Below are 18,564 nucleotides of genomic sequence, written 5' to 3'. Positions count from 1 at the left end.
CGAAATGTGTGTGCTGTGCTGTGTGAGGCACGAGTAATGTATTTTGGAATATGGGAAAATGTAAGAAAGGAGGACCATTACTTGTTTAAAATTGTGTTGTTGTCAAGCAAAAAGGTAATAACAAAAAACTAGCTGAAAAGTGACCCTTTAAAATTGGAAGAATGGACTGATGTAATCGAGGACATATATATAATGGAGAAAATGACCTACACTTTGAGACTGAAATCTGACAAACACCGAAAACAGTGGACAAAATGGATAGCTTAAAAGACTCACTCAGCCCCATAGCGCAGGGACCTCTCCTCGTTGTTGTTGTTTTTTTTTGTTGTTGTTTTTTCCCTTTTCCCCTCTTCCACAGATTGGGTGTTCTTTATTTTTTATTTTTTTGGTTTGTTTCTTTTGTGTGGTTTTTTTCGTGTTTTTGTTTGCATGTACTATAAAATTGGAAAAAGTACAAAATAAAAAGTAAAAAAAAAAAAAGAAAAAAGAAATGTGTGTGCAGCACACAAACTCATTGCAGTTGTGTGTTTTGTATACGTTTTTGTATGTTTTTCTCAGAATGATTGTTACACTACTGTATGAAGCCATGTTGTCTAAGGTGATCAGCCACTCACCATACACACACACTATCAACAAGGGGCACTTTGATGCATAGAGCAGGATACTATAATTTTTTTATTTTTTTTTTTTACCTCTTAAGCCCCAAGGGGGTTTCTGAGCTTCCTGCTCGAAAATGTAATGCCCAAATTTAATTGATTATTTCTCTGCAATTACAAACTCTGTCCTTACAATCTTGGTATCAAAATAAAGCTAACACTTGTGAGATTTCATCAGAGGTGTAAATATTGAAGCAGATATTACTGCGTCAAGGTTACTGAGACTGGAACACAGAAAAAGTAAGTATATTTTATCCTCGCCTAATTTTTAATTTTAATTTTTAGGATATAACCCTTTTAAAAATATGCCTCAGATCACCTGTGCAAAGACTTATGTTTCTAAAGTGAAACAGTGAAAAATTACAGCCCTGTCAATACATGAATATCCAGATGTTGTACAAAAATGTCCAATTTTGGCACACAATTGGACACCGTACCAGTTGAATTTTTTAGGTATTAAAGAGCAGAAATTAATAAATTTTATTAACAGGCCTAAAAATGCTTTCTTTTAAATATATTTTTGAAGAATTAACCACACATTTACATGGTAATGGCCCTTTTCTGCGGTGCGCATGAAGCATTTAATTGGTCTCTGGCCCTTTAAACTCCAAGGGGCTGTAACTTTGGTTTCTTTTGGTCAATTTGCATGATTGACACCTCTTTTTAATCATTTTAGCCAATAGAATCAAAGTAACGATGCCACATTCACGTGACTTCAACCAATCAGACGTTGCAATGCCAAAACCCACGTGGGCCCAAATTTGCTGCATGTGGTGTCTGTCCAGTCACGTGTCTATAGGTGGGTCTAAAATGGCGGTTGTTGACGGAAAACGGCTCTGATGCGGCTAGGTAGGTGTGGTAACTTCTGATAATCACGTGGCTACCGGCTACCAGCGAAAATAATGGAGGAAATCGGGATGGTAAGCCAATCTGTGTCTTAGTGCATTTTCGCCGCTATGTGTTTTTGTGGTCTTCTTTTGCGGCTCATTCAGTGAATTTTGGTCTGATTGTCCACACATATCTGGACTTATATTTCTCACCCCGTGTTATAACCGATTAAACGTGATCTCTTTTTTGCCCCGGTACCGGGGGCGTGGGGCTTACGTGGTTAAACCTGTTTAAATTTTAGGGGTTTTTTTTTATTTTTTTATTTTTTATAACGACTCAGCATTTTATATAAAAACTTATTCACACATTGTAAGACACCATTAGTTTTTATGCTGACTCTGGAAACCACCATATATTTTAAATTTACCCTGTTTTGTTTGTCTTCAGTGTCAGGTTGGCTCGAAAATTATGAAGTTATGTCGTCTTTCAGTATCTGTGTACTGTGTACCAGGCTAAGGACTCTGTGGCTCCTCAGCAATAGTGCGGTAGTGCTGTGGCTGATTTTGAAATATGGAAGAGTCTGTCTGGGTGAACAGAGCTGTCATCTTTAGGGGGCGTTTTATCAGGAATTTTCTAGATGTTACCAGATCACCGTAGCCCTGGGAGTGAGAGAAGGCGTAGCCTGATCGAGTACTACGCCTTCTCAGTAGACGACGAGGTGCAGGTGCAGTCAACTCCTCTGTACGCATCTTATACCTCACCTAGAAAAAAGAAATATGGGCTTGTTTTGTTTGGTTTTTTTATGCAAACTTTTTTTTACTATGGATACATTGATTCAAACTCAGTTAAATTACATGCTACTTTATAGTGCACAAGGTGCATAGAAGACAAGAAAGTCTTAGATGCTTTATGTGTTCAGTTTAGTTTTTTCTTTTCTTTTTTTACCTTGTCATTAATGGTAGGACAAAGCTGTATAAAAATGAAGCGGAAAGCTACAACAGGCAGGATACAGAGGAGGAACGTCAGGAATATGGTGAGCCACACATTAGGCTGGTTCAAAGTGTTTCTTGCTGCGCCTAAAATCCAAAAAGGACACAATCACATGAGTCACATACTCAGGTCTTCTTTAAAGTACCAAAATTTTAGAATAGAAAAAAACTTCAAAAAGTTAACATTAAAGTGGTCTCTATACTAAATGCAGTAAATGTACTTACCAAATAAGGGGAAAGAAGACGGGAAGACATAAAACATGCCATTGCTGTACATGGTGACTGAGATGGCAAAGTAGCCTATCGTGCTTAACCACACAAAAGAATGGTTCACTGCTGTCCAGTAATAGGTGTCAAGAGACAGCTGAAAAGTGGAAGATTATTGTTATTATTATTATTACTACTACTACTACTACTACTGTAGTAGTACTGTACTATTACTAATTTATTGTTAGTGTCCTGGTGCACAATTAAAATGACTGGCTGAGATGGAATGGAAGTCTATCTGTTACAACAGACTAATATACTGCATAAGTATGGGGCGCCGTTTGTAAAGTGAAACATGCTGAAATTAACGGCAACATTTTTCCACATTTAGCTCAAAACCTTACAAAAACATGTTTTTTCGAGTAATTTTTTACAACATTTAGTAAAATATTTGTAACTTTTCATCAAATGTTAAATATTAAATGTAAATGTTAAATATTAAATCTAAATATTATATTTAAATCTAAATGTTAAATGTTAAATCTAAATGTTAAATCTAAATATTATATTTAAATCTGAATGTTAAATGTTAAATCTAAATGTTAAATCTAAATATTATATTTAAATCTGAATGTTAAATGTTAAATCTAAATGTTACAGAAAACTAAATATTTAGGCTACCATGCAAATTTATTGTACGGATCAACGGAAATACCAAAATAAAAGCTTCCCGAAAACCTCCGGTCCAAAATTGTGTCTGCTCTCCCACTCACTTCTCCCCGCCATGTGCTGCTTCACTTCTTGCCTACGACCATGTCCAGCGATTTTGCTGGACATTAGACCACAAAACAATGCGCATTTTATATTTCTCATTGTTTTTTCCATACTTTAGTTACTGTGTCGAAGTTTGGGGGAATACATATGAGAATACTATAAAACCTATGAACTTATTACAGAAGAAAGTGATACGGATGATTCATAACGTTAAATATAGAGAACATACAAATACATTATTTATAAAGTCAAAATTATTAAAATTAGGAGATTTAGTGAAACTACGGACACTATTAATTATGTTTAAGGCTAAAAGTAATATTTTGCCTTCTAAGTTACAAAGAGTATTTTTAACGTGTTCGGGGGGAGAAGACAGCAGAAGGAAATTTTATTTTAAGCATCGGCTAGCTAGGACAGCACAAAGATTAATGAGTCCAACGGTTAGGGGTATACAACTGTGGAAGTCTCTTCATTAAAATTTAAAGAGTTGTATAAATTTACATTGTTTTAAAAAGTGCTACATGTCTAAAACAATAACTCAATATGAAGAATGTGAATGAAATTGGAGTTAATTGAATAAGGATCCATTATTTTTTGTTTCATTTATTTTATTTACTTATCTTTTCTCCTTGTTACTATGTGGAGTGGTATATTCTGATTTTAAATTGTTGTTTGGTTTGAGTTAGGACTGGAAATAAGTGTTAATGTTAGTTTGTTCCTTGACTTTTGGTGACCACTTGCAATATAAGTTGGACTGTAGATAGGGGGCAGGGTTTAATAAGAATAAATTCTTCTGCCTGCTCCTTTTCACACGTGGTTGCAGTGCTTTACTGACAGAAAGTGTAGTTGGTTTGTTTGAAAGAACTAACTGTGGAAAATGTTGACCAAGTGTGAAATAAATAAATAAATGAAATGAAATGTTCTCACCTGTGTGTGCACCACAATAAGCAGACAGGTCTGTAGCAGGAAAGCAAAAGATGGATGGCTCACAATGTCTTTTCCATCATTTCTGACTGCATCATTCATGGAAGCCCATGGGATAAAGAAGATGATTAAGGAGCAATAGCAGCCATGAATCAGATAGCTCACAAAAGCTTTCTTATTGAAGTATTGGTTCTTCTGGCCTGGAGCGTAGAGCTGAGGATGGTATAAACTCCAACGGTCATTTACATCCTGCACAAAACAAGTTTTAGTGAAAGAGATGAGAAAGCTCAGTGGACACAGAGACCTGACTATGAGACGATAATCTGGTTTATGTAAGTCAACCAAAAACTGATAGTTAATTGTAATCTACATACCTGGTCAAACAGACACATGCCAAGGACTGGAAGAGCTGTGTAAACCATATTGTAGAAGGTGATGAACCAGTCCTCATAAACAGTCTGTGAACAACCACAATGAACATTTAAGTACAACATAAAGAAAAGGTGAATGTGAATCAAGTTATTTGTTTCATTTGTCCTGCATCATTTGAAACTTTTTTGCATTTCTCTCATTGAGATTGATAAACACTTTATGTCCCATTACAAAAGCTACTTAAATTACATTATAGTATAGTTACAATACATATATCTCACCTGTGCAGAAAAACCACAAAAGAAGGCGTACCAGAATTGGACAAGCGTAAAAGTGAAGTTCTTGTAAAAGAAATATCCAAGGAACTTGCACATGCGGATGTAGGACCAGCGGCCATGCACCAGCAGGAGGCGCTGAAGGTAACGGAACTGGGCAAAGGAATAGTCGCTGGACAGCACTGCCTGCATGCCTTCCTGCCCACTGATACCTACACCAATATGAGCAACTGGCAGGCAGAAAAGGAAGCAAATAAAATACACAATAAAATACACAATATCAGCTATATATTTCCCAGCTGGATAGTTGTAATGAAAATACAGCTCTGTATATTGGTGACTTCACAGGTTACCCTTTATCATGCTGACATCATTGGCTCCATCCCCAATAGCAAGAGTGACAGCCTGCTTGTATTTCTTGACCAGCTGAACCACTTGGGCCTTCTGCAAAGGAGTGACCCTGCAGCAAATCACTGTCTGACACATGCATGCTGTCCTCAGCAGCTCCAACCTCAAGTTCTTCTCCAGTGCAAAAGCCTGATGATGAAGGAAAGAATTGATGGAGTTAGGTCATCTGTCAAGATTCTGTAGTGCAACCTTAAAACCTCAAGAGAATTCCATTCATTTCTACATTCATCTCTAAGTTTAAAAAATATAAGAGAATCAGGCTTTAAAAAAACAATATGTACTTTCTGATCACACAGTGTGACCTCTACTGTTGAAGCTACATAAACAAAATAAACTAAACTAAACAGGTCAACTTGCAGAGGTTTTTCAGTGGTTGCTGAAAACAAGCCTTCTTACCAGACTGTGCCCATTTATTATTAGTCCATAATCTCCATCCACCTTCTCATCCTGCACAGTCTCTGTCTTTTTAAGCCAAAACAGGCCTACTCGAGATTTAATCACAGTTGGCTCCTCTGCTGCTTCAGGACACATTTTTCTTCGTGCATTCCTGAAAATATGACAGAGAACATGACCTGATTTGTTATTTGTTATTATTTTGGGTTCGCTTTATCACCTATTCAGGTTGTAAATCGTGTTGTTAAAAAGTAACTAAGTAATTAATTACTTTTGAAAATAAGTAATCAGTAAAGTAACAGGATTACTTTTTTGGGGAAGTAATCAGTAATTAGTTACTGATTACCTTTTTGAAGTAACTTGACCAACACTGCTGGCTAATAAAGGGGACACTGAGGCATTCCTCTGCCAACTGAGATAAGTTAGTTTTCCAACATGTTCTGCATCTGCTCCAAGGCATGCTAGATTTAGACATCCTAAGATGTCTGAATCAGGTCAACTGGCTTGTTTTGATGCGACTGAGAAGTGGCTCCACTCTCTATCCCTCCTCATGCTATCTCTAAGGTAATGCGTAAAAAATGACATGTCCGGCTAATACAGCGGTAGTCAAATACCACTTAGGAAGACATTAGCTTGTGAGGTTACAGGTTACAATTAATCATACACATGCTTGGGAACATTAAAATGTCAGATTAATGATTTTTATAGATTTTTTTTCTTGTGATAGAATTAGCTTATGGCTATGATAAACTGGCTAGTTTAATATTAGTTTTTCATTTACAGTAGGTTTTTCATTCAGTTGTGGTAGAATTAGCTTGAGATAGCAAGTTATGAAATCTGGCAGCAACAGTTGTTAATTTGTCTTATATGTTTATTGAAGTTCATAGTGACAAATTATCTCACTGATTCATACGCTGAAACAGCTTCCGATTGGCAGAATACAATCATCATCTGGTTTTAACTGACTCACTGTAGCTCCTCTTTGACACCTTCAGCAGTGTTGGCTGAGACAACAAAGACGTCCTTCATCTCCTCTCTTAGCATGTTACAGGAATAGCCAATGTTCTCTGCTGTCTCTGTTGAAGAAAAAAAAAAGAATAATTCTCAATCACCTAGGTGCTAGAAATCTTTAAAGTCAATCTTGCAGCAAACCAAAGCTGGAACGACTCTCAGAGCATTTGTCGATATGTATATTAGATCTATGACTTGAAACCATGGAAACCCATCAACCAAAACTGTTGATGCTCTGAGATTGTGTGTAGATTAATGAGAGCAGGAACATAAGAATGTATTATACATCATAATGCAGTCTTTATCCACTTTGAAATGTATAGTTTAAAAAGAAAAAGTTCCACCGACCTTGCTTATCTCCAGTTAACACCCATATTTTGATGTCCGCTTTAGCCAGTTGCTCAATGGTCTCTGGCACACCGTCTTGCAACTTGTCCTCTACAGCTGTCGCTCCCAACAGCTAAAGCCACACATGCAGCTATGATTTAAACTGATGTTAAATAAAGCAAAGCAATGAAGCCATCCTATACCTTTATCACAAATTATGCTGGTTTCACTGTAACATTAGTGTACAATATAAACCAGGGGTGTCAAATATAAAGGCCTGGGTGCCAGAACTGGCCTGGCATAGACTCTAACCTGACCTGCTGGACAGCTTTGGAAAATGTAAAGAATGGAATTAATTTTGGACTTTCACTTGTATTTTCATAGGTTTTTGCAGCTTTTCCTACTGATAAAGACCTCCCCCATGGCCATATGCATACTACACCAAGTAAATTAATTAATAGGTAAACAATTAAATGTTAGAACAATTCCTCTGAATTAACAAAACCTTTCTATTTTATAATTACAGGACAGTCTGGTTAATGAACTTTTCTGTAACTTTACATATTTACTTCTTACAATTTAAGCCCAAAGAGTCATGCTGATAAATTCTTTCATTTAATACAGAAGCATTTCTCATCATATTAGAAAATCTGAGACGCACTGTTGAAATTGCACTTCGTTTTCTTATTGGAAGATATCTCAGGGATTAAATGTGTAGTAAAACACTGACAGAGGACAATCTGAATTTCACATGAAATTAGGCTATATTGTGGGCCATAATGTAAAATGAGTTTCATATCCCCGGTATAAAGTATAACTACCAATAGATAATCAAGCAGCAAATTCGTATTGACAAAGTTTTCAGCACATGTACTAACCATCATATCTTTCTCTATCTCTTCATAAAGTTCATCAAGTTTTTCTTCACGTCCCTCCATGGCAACACTGGCCTCATGGTGGCGCTGTTTCCAATCTATCATGTAGTCCTCATTTAAGTCTTTGTAGGCCAGAGCAAGTGTACGGAGGCCATCACCTGCATACTCCTGTTTTTGTTTTGATAATTGAAAGAAGTCAAATGTTAAATTACATTAATTATATTAAAATTTCATTGACTTTAGCTTCAAGCTACTTTTATATGCTTTGGATCACTCACATTGAGGTGGTTAGTGGTTACTTCCATCAGTTTGTTACAGGAGGGGTGCAGTCTTTCAAAGATCATGGTGTCTGCACCTTTGCAGTATAGAGTCAGCTTCCCCTCTGGGCTGCGCACTGGAAGTGACAGGGAAAGTTAGAAAGTTTGACGTAATGCATGCAGAAATGAGAAATGTATTCTGAATATATGAAGTGTGGTCACTGAAGATAACGACACAAAAAAACCTATCACTACTTCCTCTCACCTATCACTGACATTCTCTTCCTCATATTATTAAAGTCCAGAATGGCCAGAAGTTCATAGATGACTTGTTTGCCCATCTCTACTACTGTGATGGTTTCTGGTGTGCGTGATAGGAACACAAATCCAAAGTTTCTTGCAGCAGTCACCAGAGCGCCTTCATCAGGTGACTGAGCCTGATAATTGAGCTCTCCTACCAGGTAAAACAGAGATGACAATTTAATTGGCATATAAGGGTAAAAATTTGAACATTTGCATGGTGGAGCACATTTCCATGTACCTGTATGTCTTTTATTGCACTGAATTTGGAGTTTTTAGATAGACTCCAAGAATATTTCGAAATTCTCCTGAAATGTAAATGAAATGAAGATGTCTTTTAGGGGACCCCTCACCCTCTTTCTTTTCCTCAGGCATAACAGTGTGACACAGGGATAACAAGCGGAAGAACTCCTGAGTCTCAGGGTTTCCACTTCTCACCATCTCCACCAGACTGTGGTCATGAAAGCTGAACTTTGGATCAGCCAGATTGTTCCAGGAGAAGTCCACTCTCTCTGTCCTCTGCAAGAAAAGCCAAAACAACAAAGTTGGATCAATACTTTCTTTAAATAATCATGCATTTTCCTCTCACCTCTGTAATTTAAACAAAGTTCACAAACAATGCAATGGATGTATTTTCCTCTCACCTCTGTAATTTCCACTCTTTGTCCAGAGAAATCACAGAGGTCCCCTGAATATATGATAAATGTACTGTAAAATCAGTTGTTCACCCAATGTGTTTCCATTTGCCTCACTAATTTTTACACAAGCAAAGCTGCTCACCGTAAGCTTTTCCATTAATGGAGCACTTGTTGAAAGTCATGATGTTCTGTGTCAGAGTGCCAGTCTTGTCACTGAAGATGTATTTAATCTGGCCTAGCTCCTCACTGAGTGTGGTGGTTCTTGCCTGAGCTGGAGTATCATTCTTAGGATAGTACATCTTCCTGTCCCAGTCTATGAAGAAGCTGTTTCCCAGACGAATGAACTCCACGCTAACAATGTAGCACAAATTGGTAAAATTTCAAAATGTGATACATATTAGCACAAGTCTCAAGTGTTCAAACCAACTTTGGTTGTTTTTTGGTTTAATCATTTTTCTGTGCTGAAACTTACCTGACATAAAGTGAACTGGGTATCACTGTGTTAAGGACAATGACATAAGACCAGAAGATGAGGAATGATGAGAGAGGAGCATCAATGCCCGGTTCACGAGGAAGAAACATAGTGAACACAGAGCCCTCATTTGTTTCCCAGATTGCATTGCCAATGGTCAAAATGGAGCACATAGATGCCAGGAAACCAAAGATCTGATGGAATGAAAACATCAGACTTCTTGATTATTCAAACAATATTACTCTTGTCACTCAGGTGAAAAACAAATCACTGTCTTTAAGTTCTATATCTATAAGCTGAGACTTTGTGTGACTTTCTTTGTATTTGTGCTTGTGTAAACTCACACATAACACCAGGATATTCGTCAGGTGATCAATGCTTGTCCGTTTGAATATTGACTTCCCGCTGTTCTGCATCAGTTTAGTGTCAGGACCTGGAAAGGATTATTAGTGTCAGATTTTCTTCTGCACACCTTCGCTGCATCTCCTTCCTGCTCTAGTCTCTTATGTACAACTTCAAACATTATTATCAGAGTAAACAATAAAAACTAGACCAAAAAAAATCACTCAAGTTGTACACAGATTCAATGTGATGTTGAGACACTGACAGTGATGCAGATACAGTTTTCAGTATGTTTCCAGACTGGTTAGCCTTAGAAGGAGAATGGCCTAAATGAAACACCACAAATATGTCATTACTGTGATATTGTTGTTTTAAGAACTTCACACTCTAGAATCTGTGGCAGATTATCTTCTGTATACCTTTGCAGATGTAACCACATCCCCTTCCTGCTCTAGTCTCTTATGTACAACTTCATACATCAGTATCAGAGTAAACAATAAAGGCTAGACCAAAAAAACATCACTCAAACTGCAAATTGTACACAGTTGCAGTGCACAGAGTACCTCCAAAGATGACCAGACCGAAGCACCACTCAGTGTTCCTGAGAGTACAGCCTCTGAGCAGCACTTTGTCGTTGTCCAAGGCATATCTTTCTCCGTTCAAAGTCAGAGTCCCTTTGAACTTGTCTAGACGGTTATTGGGAGGTTCACATCGCACTTCACCTGAGAAACAGAAATCAGTGTCAGCAAATAATTCTAAACAGTTCACAGGATAGTTAGAGGACAGCTCGAAGCAGTCTGTGTAGTCTCCTCCGACCTCTGGTATCAACAAGGGATTTTCGCCTACAGAACGGCTGCTCACTGGATATCTTCTGTGGACCATTCTCTGGAAACCTTACAGATGTGGGTTAATCCCAGCAGGTCATCATTTTCTGAAATACTCAGACTAGCCAATCTGGCGCCAACAACAATGGAACATTCCAAATTCTTTAAATCAACTTTCTGGCACATTTTATACTCAGTTTGAATTCAAACAGGTCACTTTAATAATGTCCACATGCCAAAATGAAGTAGATTGCTGTCATCTGATTGACTGGTTAGATGTCTGTATTAATTAGCAGGTGAACAGATGGACCTAACAAAGCAAACAAATAAACAATTAAATAAAACCCAAGATCCCATTGTTACATTAGTAGAAAAAGTCGTGCATGAGGAAATACAATCACTCAGTACAAACTTAAACAGTTCAAAGGTGAAATACTGCTCTATTGATTGATTGATTGATTGTTAATTTATTTCATGTAAACAATATACAGGTACATTTAGTAAAGAAAATAAGAGAGAAAAAAATACTATACAAAAGTCAATACATTTCAATATTGCTACCGTTCTGATTCATTTACGTGTTGAAAGGGAGTGGGAAGAAGAACACACTTATTTAATCCCACCCCTTTGCCATAAATTATCAGTTAATATTTAGTCAGCTTCCTTACTGATATAATCTATAATAAAAATAGTGAACAGATTGCTGATATAATATATACTATAATATGACATGATTTTTTTTAAATAGAGACATTCACTTAATTTCAATATTTTCCCTTTCTTTATAGTTCGAGAAGATCATATTTTTATAACTCTTTTTGAACTGTTTTATGTTTGGACATTGCTTTAATTCCATATTCACACTGTTCCACAGTTTCACTCAATGAACAGAAACACAAAAGCTTTATCTTGTAGTACGTACCTTCCCTGTTTTGAAGTTACAAAAACCCCTTAAATTATAACTTCCTTCTTTCAAAAAAAAACATACTCTGAATATTACCTGGCAGTTCTTTTTTTTTTTTTTTGCTTTGAATAGAATTTGTGCTGTTTTGAATTTCACTAGATCGGCAATTTTCAATATTTCAGACTGCAAAAATAGTGAGTTTGTATGTTCCCTATAACCTGCATTGTGGATGATTTGAATTGCTTTTTTTTTGTTTTTGAAGAGTAAAAAGTGAATGTAATGTGGTTTTATAGTTGTTGCCCCAGACCTCTGCACAATAGCTTAAGTATGGTGAAACCAGTGAACAGTAGAGAATATGAAGTGATGTTCTGTCTAACACCTGCTTTGCCTTGTTTAGTACGGCAATGCTTTGTGATACTTTGGAATGAATATATCTTACGTGAGCTCTCCAGTTAAGTTTTTCATCTATTATTACCCCCAGAAATTTATTTTCACTGACTCTTTCAATATCAGCACCATTTATTTGAATCTTAGCATTTGTATCTAAACTACTATTTCCAAATAACATCAGTTTAGATTTATTCAAATTTAACGATAATTTGTTTTTATCAAGCCAGAACTTCACTTTACTTATTTCATTAGTCATATCCTCCAATAAATTCTGCAGATCATCACCAGAGCAAAAAATGTTTGTATCATCAGCAAAGAGAACCATTTTTAATACTTTGGACACTTTACAGATGTCGTTAATGTACAAGTTGAAGAATTTTGGACCCAAAACTGACCCTTGGGGTACACCACAAGCAATGTCCATACATAAGGAGCAACCACCATTTAATTTCACAAACTGCTTCCTGTCACCTAAATAACTCCGGACCCAATCTAAAACTACCCCTCAGACACAATAACGTTCCAGTTTTCTTATTAATATATCATCATCTATTGTGTCAAATGCCTTTGTCAAGTCTATGAATAACCCAGCCACATATGGCTTTTTGTCTATGGAATTTGTGATGTATTCTATTGAATCTAATAGTGCCGATGATGTTGATCTGCTTGATCTGAATCCGTACTGACTCTCAGTGAATCGTTTATGTTTATCTATACATTTTCCCAGTCGGTTGTTAAACAGTTTTTCAAGAATGAGAATTGAGGTAGTAAAGAGACAGGCCTGTAGTTTGTGAAATGGTGTTTGTTTCCAGATTTGTATAGAGGTATAACTTTTGCTATTTTCATTCTGTCTGGAAATTGACCAGTTTGAAATGATAAATTACAGATGTATGTAAACGGTTTTATAATAGCCTCAATTACTCCTTTAACCACTATCATATCGATATCATTACAATCCAAAGATTTCTGATTTTACATTTGTTGACAATCTCAAAAACTTAATTTCATCAACGGCTGTGAGAAACATAGAATATGGATTTCTGTCTATCAGTGTATCCGGTTTTTCTTGTGCTTTCCCCGGATCTATCCTAACAGAATTATTTTTTTGCATTTATGCATTTATTCATTATTTATTTTGGTACTTGCATTAATTCTTAACTCAGCCAAGGCCTATCAACCTAAAAAAAATCTTTGTTAGTTTTGGTCCCCTCTGACATTTCCCAATGACAGAACCAGGTTTCACTTTTGAAAATCAGACTGTGTGTTGTTTCATTGAGATTCTCACCATTAAAGGCAGCGAGTGCCTCAATGTTGTCTCCCAGCTCTCCAGTTACAGTCAGAGCCTGTTTCACCTTCAGATTGGTTTCTCTGGGGGAGACCAAGGAAAATCCAAGACAGTGTCAGACATTAGTTGTCAACCTAGCATACAAACACCACAGTACAGCACACTTACCCATCTAGTTCAGCTGTTTCCACATAAACTAAATTAAGGGGCTCACTGCTAGACAGCAACAGAAGGTCTGCCTAAGAAATAAAAGCACTGAGTTTAGTTTGGAACTTACTTTTGAAATGAATTTCTTTCACTTGCTTCAAATCTTTACTATAGCCTCCCCAAACTTACTGTGACAAACTCATTATTCTCCAGTTTGACTATGTTCCCGACCTGAACATTCATCCATTTTTCATTTTTGAGTCTGTCAGGGAAGGGAACAAAGGCATACAACACAGAAATGAATCCAAAACAGCATAATTCTTCATACAAAAGGTATTCTTTTCTTTTTCATTTGGGTTTCCAAAGACTTACTGGCCATCCATGAGGACGTCCACCTTCCGGTTATTGACTTTTCTGTCACATTTGTGTCTGTTCTGCTCAGTTGACACAAGAAAAAGATACTGTTTGCTTCCAAATCTGATATTAGTTTCTTATTTTTGGTTTTCTCTTTTGTTATTACCGATTTCAACTTACTATGTCATCAATGGCATCTTTGACTGCTGTTATAGAAAGCACTACTATTAAGGCGAAACCTGTAGTAATCCATGAGAGAGAGGAGATTTGTGGGATCAACTGTCAACACACACACACACACAAAGATTAACACACTCTTTCAGTGCATAGATAATATCTTTTCTTCTTCTTCTGCCTAGCAGTTCATATCCCCCGATGCAGGGTCTGCTGTTTTTCATGCTTTCCTCCACTTCTTCCTATCCAGGGCATCTTTTGGTGTAACATTCGCAGCCTTCATATTGTCTTTGATTCGGTCCATCCAGCGTTTTTTTGGTCTTCTTCGTGGCCTAATTGCTGGGCTGTCTTTGCGATGGAGTTCTTATTGCTACGGGCAACATGGCTGTACCATCGGAGCCTCGCCTCTCGCATCTTGTCTGTGATCGGTGTCACTCCCCATCATTTCCTAACGTCTTTGTTCCTCGCTCGGTCTAGTCGTGTGAGACCCAGAGGCCATGTCAGCATCTTCATCTCCATGGTGTGAAGGGCTTGTTTGTGCTTGGTCGTAGCTGGCCAGCACTCTGACCCATAGAGTGCCACTGGGCGCACGATCGACTTATAAACTTTCGCCTTAAGATAGATTGGCATTCTCTTGTTGCACAAGACTTATCTGACCTGGCACCACTTCATCCACGCTGTGTTGACACAGAGTCTGGCGTCTGGTAGAGTTTCGCAGTCCGAAGTGACAAGGGACCCAAGGTACTTGAATTGGGCAACTTTAGTCAGCAGCTCGCCGTTGATAGTGATGGTACTGTTGGTCTGGGGGCCGCGTTCAAGGTACTCAGTCTTCTTGATGTTCAGGCACATGCCGTTTTCAGAGAGCCAATCTTTCCATGCTTGTGTTCAGGTTTGCAGGGCTAGGCAGTTTTTTGTTTCTGATAGACATACATCATCTGCATACAGTAGGCTCCATGGATGTGGTGATTGCAGACCAGCTGTCGCGGTGTCCATACAGAGGGTGAACAGCATAGATAATATCTTTTAAGATTCTTAAAAGTGAAAAACTTAACAGTTGCTTCATTTTATTTATGTATGTCATGTATGTTCACGCTTAATAACATTTGGAAAAAGCATTTTAAAAAAATCGATTTATAAAAAAGCAAAAGAAAGTGCAAGTCCTTTCACATTTTAAGTCAAATGAAGTTTGAAAAAGGTATGGTTGAATATAGAGAATGAACTCTGAATGCGGTTTTTGCATTGACATAACTATCTGCAGCATAAAATAACTATTTTTAAGCATGCAATTATTCTGACAAGAATGGCAACATGTCTACCTGAAGGATGACCAGGAAGAGGAAGTAGGCATTAGCGAGCCTCTTGAACTGCTCAAAAAGATTAAGTGGCAGGAAGGTGAAGATGTTGTATTTGGAGGTCTTGATGGCATTGTTCTGAAGTTAAAGAAATCGACAGAGGAAAGTTACATGACTGATGTCAGTTTAACAAAAATCACTGTGATTTAATATTTAAATGTTTGTAATAAAGTTTTTTAATGTTTAATTTATATTTGGCAGACATACTAACAAAAAATCTTAAGATTTCTAGGATTGCACTATTAATTTCCTAAAATTTCCTATTTACTCAAAAATGGTCTTTGTGACACTTGACTTTCATTGTGACAGAGTAATCAAATCCAAACAAGCAAAGCATTGAGCTGAGGGTGTGTCCAAAGCTTCTCTTGTCATCTGCTGAATAGGCATGATAACATTTGTCTATATACTTACAGCATAGCGGAAAGATAGGTTGAAAGTGCTGTCATTAGCCCGCAAGCATCTCTCCTTCTCTGTGAGAGAGTAAAGCAGTCAGAGCAGGAGAGAGTTTATGCTACTGTATGTTACAGCAGTACTGAGGAAAGAAACTCAAATTAAATTTATGGAAACATTTCAGAGCTGTTAGTCCAGCAGCATTTTGAAATGTTCACTGCTTGCCACAAAAATAAATAAATAAAACTAAAACTGAGACAGCCATACAGTAACTGAACAATGCAGTAAACTAGAGCAAAGTTTACGTGCATCTAATCTCACCTTCCTTATTTCCGTGTCCACACAAATGGCAAAAGTATGACAGCACAGTTCCCATCTTTAACTCATGTTCTCCATGTTTTATAACCTGGAAAAACACACATTTCAGTCCTAATTAGTGAGTCATTTCTTTATTGGTATTATATGTCGATATAATAATAGAGTGCATTTATATAGCGCTTTTCGAGACCCTCAAAGCACTTTATATTTCCACTATTCACTCACTCTCACTGTTGGAGGCAAACCACAGTTGTAGCCACAGCTGCCCTGGGGCAAACTCACAGAAGCAAGGCTGCCATATCACGCCATTGGCCCCTCTGGCCATCACCAGGAGGTGAAGTGTCTTGCCAAGGACACAACAACCAAGACAGACAGAGCTGGGGATCGAACCGGCAACCTTCCGGTTACAAGATGAGCTTCCCAAGCCCCTGAACCACGGTCACCCAATGGATATAAAAACCAAAAGGGGAAACTGTGGCAAAAGCGAGAGGGAACCAGTTGCTATAATATTTAAGGATTAATAGTGAAAAGGTGGAGCTGTTTAAGATGTACAGCACACCTCGTAAATTGGATATGAGGGAAAGACAGATGCAAAACATCCCAAAAATAATAAATCTGAGGTTTCACAACACTCAAAATATCTCTCCATCAATCTATAGATAGATAGCCATCAGTCACATACTTGTCAAAATTTCCACTCCTCCCCATTTTATCAGTTCTCCAAAGCTATAAAGATATAGTGCAACTCCCTTTCAACTCTTTGTACTATAGTTAAATTTAAGAGGTAACAATCCCTAACTACACAGATAGAGATAAAGATTCATCCTTGACCATTTGACTTGTTGAGTAATCAGCCCATAATAATATGCAGGTATTGTATTTTTCAGGAATTGTTGTGGATAAATGTTTTTCAGTGAGACATAAAAAATATGAATTGATCACAGGGCAATACCTAATTGTGCTACCTAATTTGTTAAGAAGAAAAAACAAATTTATCCATGAGCCATGAAAAAATCAAGAAGCCCTCTTTTGGCAGGTTTCATTTGATCCTTCTTCTTCCACTTGCAAAAATATTAAATAGGTCTGAATTACTGTAAACCTAAAGTGATTTAAATGGTTCTTGATAAGAACTAATAAAATGCAGCATTTTCTAATAGTTTTTTAAAGTCTGAAAGCGAATGAAAATCAACCACATACCTCAAACAAAAATATGATTTCTTTTGTCTTCTGGGTCCTGCTTGCAAGCAGACACAGGTGCTTGAATTTTAAGATTTCAACCCTCCTTTTACTTCCGTCTTTGAAAAAATAAATCCAGGTTTTTGTCTCTTCAGTGCATGGAAGGCCAGTTTAATCCTAAAAAGAGAAAGGAGGATCAACTGAGTCTTCTAGCAGGATAAAAGTCAACAGGAACAACAGGTGAGATGTTGTAGTTGCACCTACAGTAGAAGTTTTGGGCACATGAAACTAACTGCTAAGAGGTTATGTAAACCGTTCAGTGTTCGTTGGACTTGAGCAGGTGCAGGACGGGAAAGGCACTAAAACAATAGTAAAGCCGAAGTGCTCCAGCCAATCAGAGGGAATCTTATCACATGAAGGTATATAAAATCTATACGGTACATAGGTATATATATATATATATATATATACCTATATATATATACATATGTTGGAAGTCTTGTTGTCTTACAAAAAATGTTGCCAGTGGTGTGGAGAAGATCCCACATGCTTGCCCTGCCCAATGTCCAGTGTCTACCCACACATTTTGGTGGATTCCCAGACCAGCCTCTCTCAAAGCGGATATGACTAGTAAACTGAGAACCATTGTGCTATGGTCGGCATCATTCCAGCTTGTTTACATTATCGACCTTACAGTCACAGGTGAGGATGCAGAATTCACAGCCGATGTACAACAGTGCACCTGGAAATTGAAGATCCAACTATACAGTCAAAATAAGCTGCAGAGGATTTGTACACATGTCATCAGAGCTTTTCTGGGAGTGGGAATGTTAGTCAGTGGCTCTGACTCAAAAAAAAAAAAAGAACTCTAATTGGGCCTCAACTGTGAAAAGAGCATAACATTTGCCGGATGTCTGGAACGTTCTGGAGATACTGTGTGCCTATCAGTGAAATCTTGAAGAAGGGATTCCCTTGCACCCACTCGACAACCCAGAAAAGTGTCACAAGCGGACTGCTCCATAGAGTTTAAGCTGCAGATTTCTCACATGCAACAAAGGGATATAAACACCTAGTGCTATGAACAAACTAACCTATTATCATACATACTTTTCATACTACATAACTTTACATCCACACATCAGCAACAAGTCCATTTTTTGAATGTTTGTGGCAAAATCTGGAAAAATATGAGATAACAACTA

The 18,564-nt window shown here is 37.4% G+C and overlaps 1 protein-coding gene across 3 annotated transcripts; it reads right to left on the bottom strand.

Moving 5' to 3' along the window:
- Nucleotides 1-1,673: 1,673 nt before the first annotated feature.
- Nucleotides 1,674-17,672, bottom strand: LOC146570603 (phospholipid-transporting ATPase ID-like). 3 transcript variants are annotated; one of them, XM_085279149.1, is made up of 29 exons: nucleotides 17,627-17,672; nucleotides 17,384-17,539; nucleotides 16,190-16,274; nucleotides 15,890-15,948; nucleotides 15,443-15,556; nucleotides 14,133-14,231; nucleotides 13,971-14,032; nucleotides 13,788-13,860; nucleotides 13,620-13,690; nucleotides 13,452-13,534; nucleotides 10,612-10,770; nucleotides 10,051-10,139; nucleotides 9,707-9,900; nucleotides 9,377-9,585; nucleotides 9,241-9,284; nucleotides 8,950-9,115; nucleotides 8,562-8,750; nucleotides 8,318-8,433; nucleotides 8,043-8,207; nucleotides 7,186-7,297; nucleotides 6,797-6,902; nucleotides 5,830-5,980; nucleotides 5,379-5,562; nucleotides 5,032-5,255; nucleotides 4,753-4,836; nucleotides 4,382-4,627; nucleotides 2,699-2,837; nucleotides 2,430-2,560; nucleotides 1,674-2,245 (listed from the first exon to the last, which is right to left on the bottom strand). In XM_085279149.1, the coding sequence occupies exons 3-29, from the start codon at nucleotides 16,242-16,244 to the stop codon at nucleotides 1,997-1,999; spliced, it is 3,573 nt and encodes a 1,190-aa protein (XP_085135275.1). In that variant the 5' UTR covers nucleotides 16,245-16,274; nucleotides 17,384-17,539; nucleotides 17,627-17,672; the 3' UTR covers nucleotides 1,674-1,996. The 3 variants fall into 3 exon arrangements, with proteins under 3 accessions (XP_085135275.1, XP_085135274.1, XP_085135276.1); XM_085279148.1 differs by having other exon boundaries at nucleotides 17,384-17,632; XM_085279150.1 differs by lacking the exons at nucleotides 15,890-15,948; nucleotides 16,190-16,274; nucleotides 17,384-17,539; nucleotides 17,627-17,672 and having other exon boundaries at nucleotides 14,133-14,191.
- Nucleotides 17,673-18,564: the final 892 nt, after the last annotated feature.

Source organism: Mchenga conophoros, linkage group LG7 (genome assembly GCF_057382185.1).
Source record: "Mchenga conophoros isolate Kocher_MC1m ecotype Shallow Benthic linkage group LG7, M_conophoros_male_GT1.1, whole genome shotgun sequence".
NCBI classification, from domain to species: Eukaryota; Metazoa; Chordata; class Actinopteri; order Cichliformes; family Cichlidae; genus Mchenga; species Mchenga conophoros.
Note: the sequence above shows the minus strand (reverse complement) of the source record. Positions and strands in the feature narration are given on the sequence as shown.

What these genes read in the sequence shown, in the direction of transcription:
- LOC146570603 (XM_085279149.1), bottom strand. Translation starts at nt 16,244, where the DNA reads ATGGGAACTGTGCTGTCATACTTTTGCCATTTGTGTGGACACGGAAAT. An exon ending in CGGTCTGGTCATCTTTGGAG is followed by an intron (nt 10,140 to 10,611) that starts GTACTCTGTGCA and finishes AATCCTTTCCAG; the next exon opens with GTCCTGACACTAAACTGATG. An exon ending in TAACCACTAACCACCTCAAT is followed by an intron (nt 8,208 to 8,317) that starts GTGAGTGATCCA and finishes AAACAAAAACAG; the next exon opens with GAGTATGCAGGTGATGGCCT.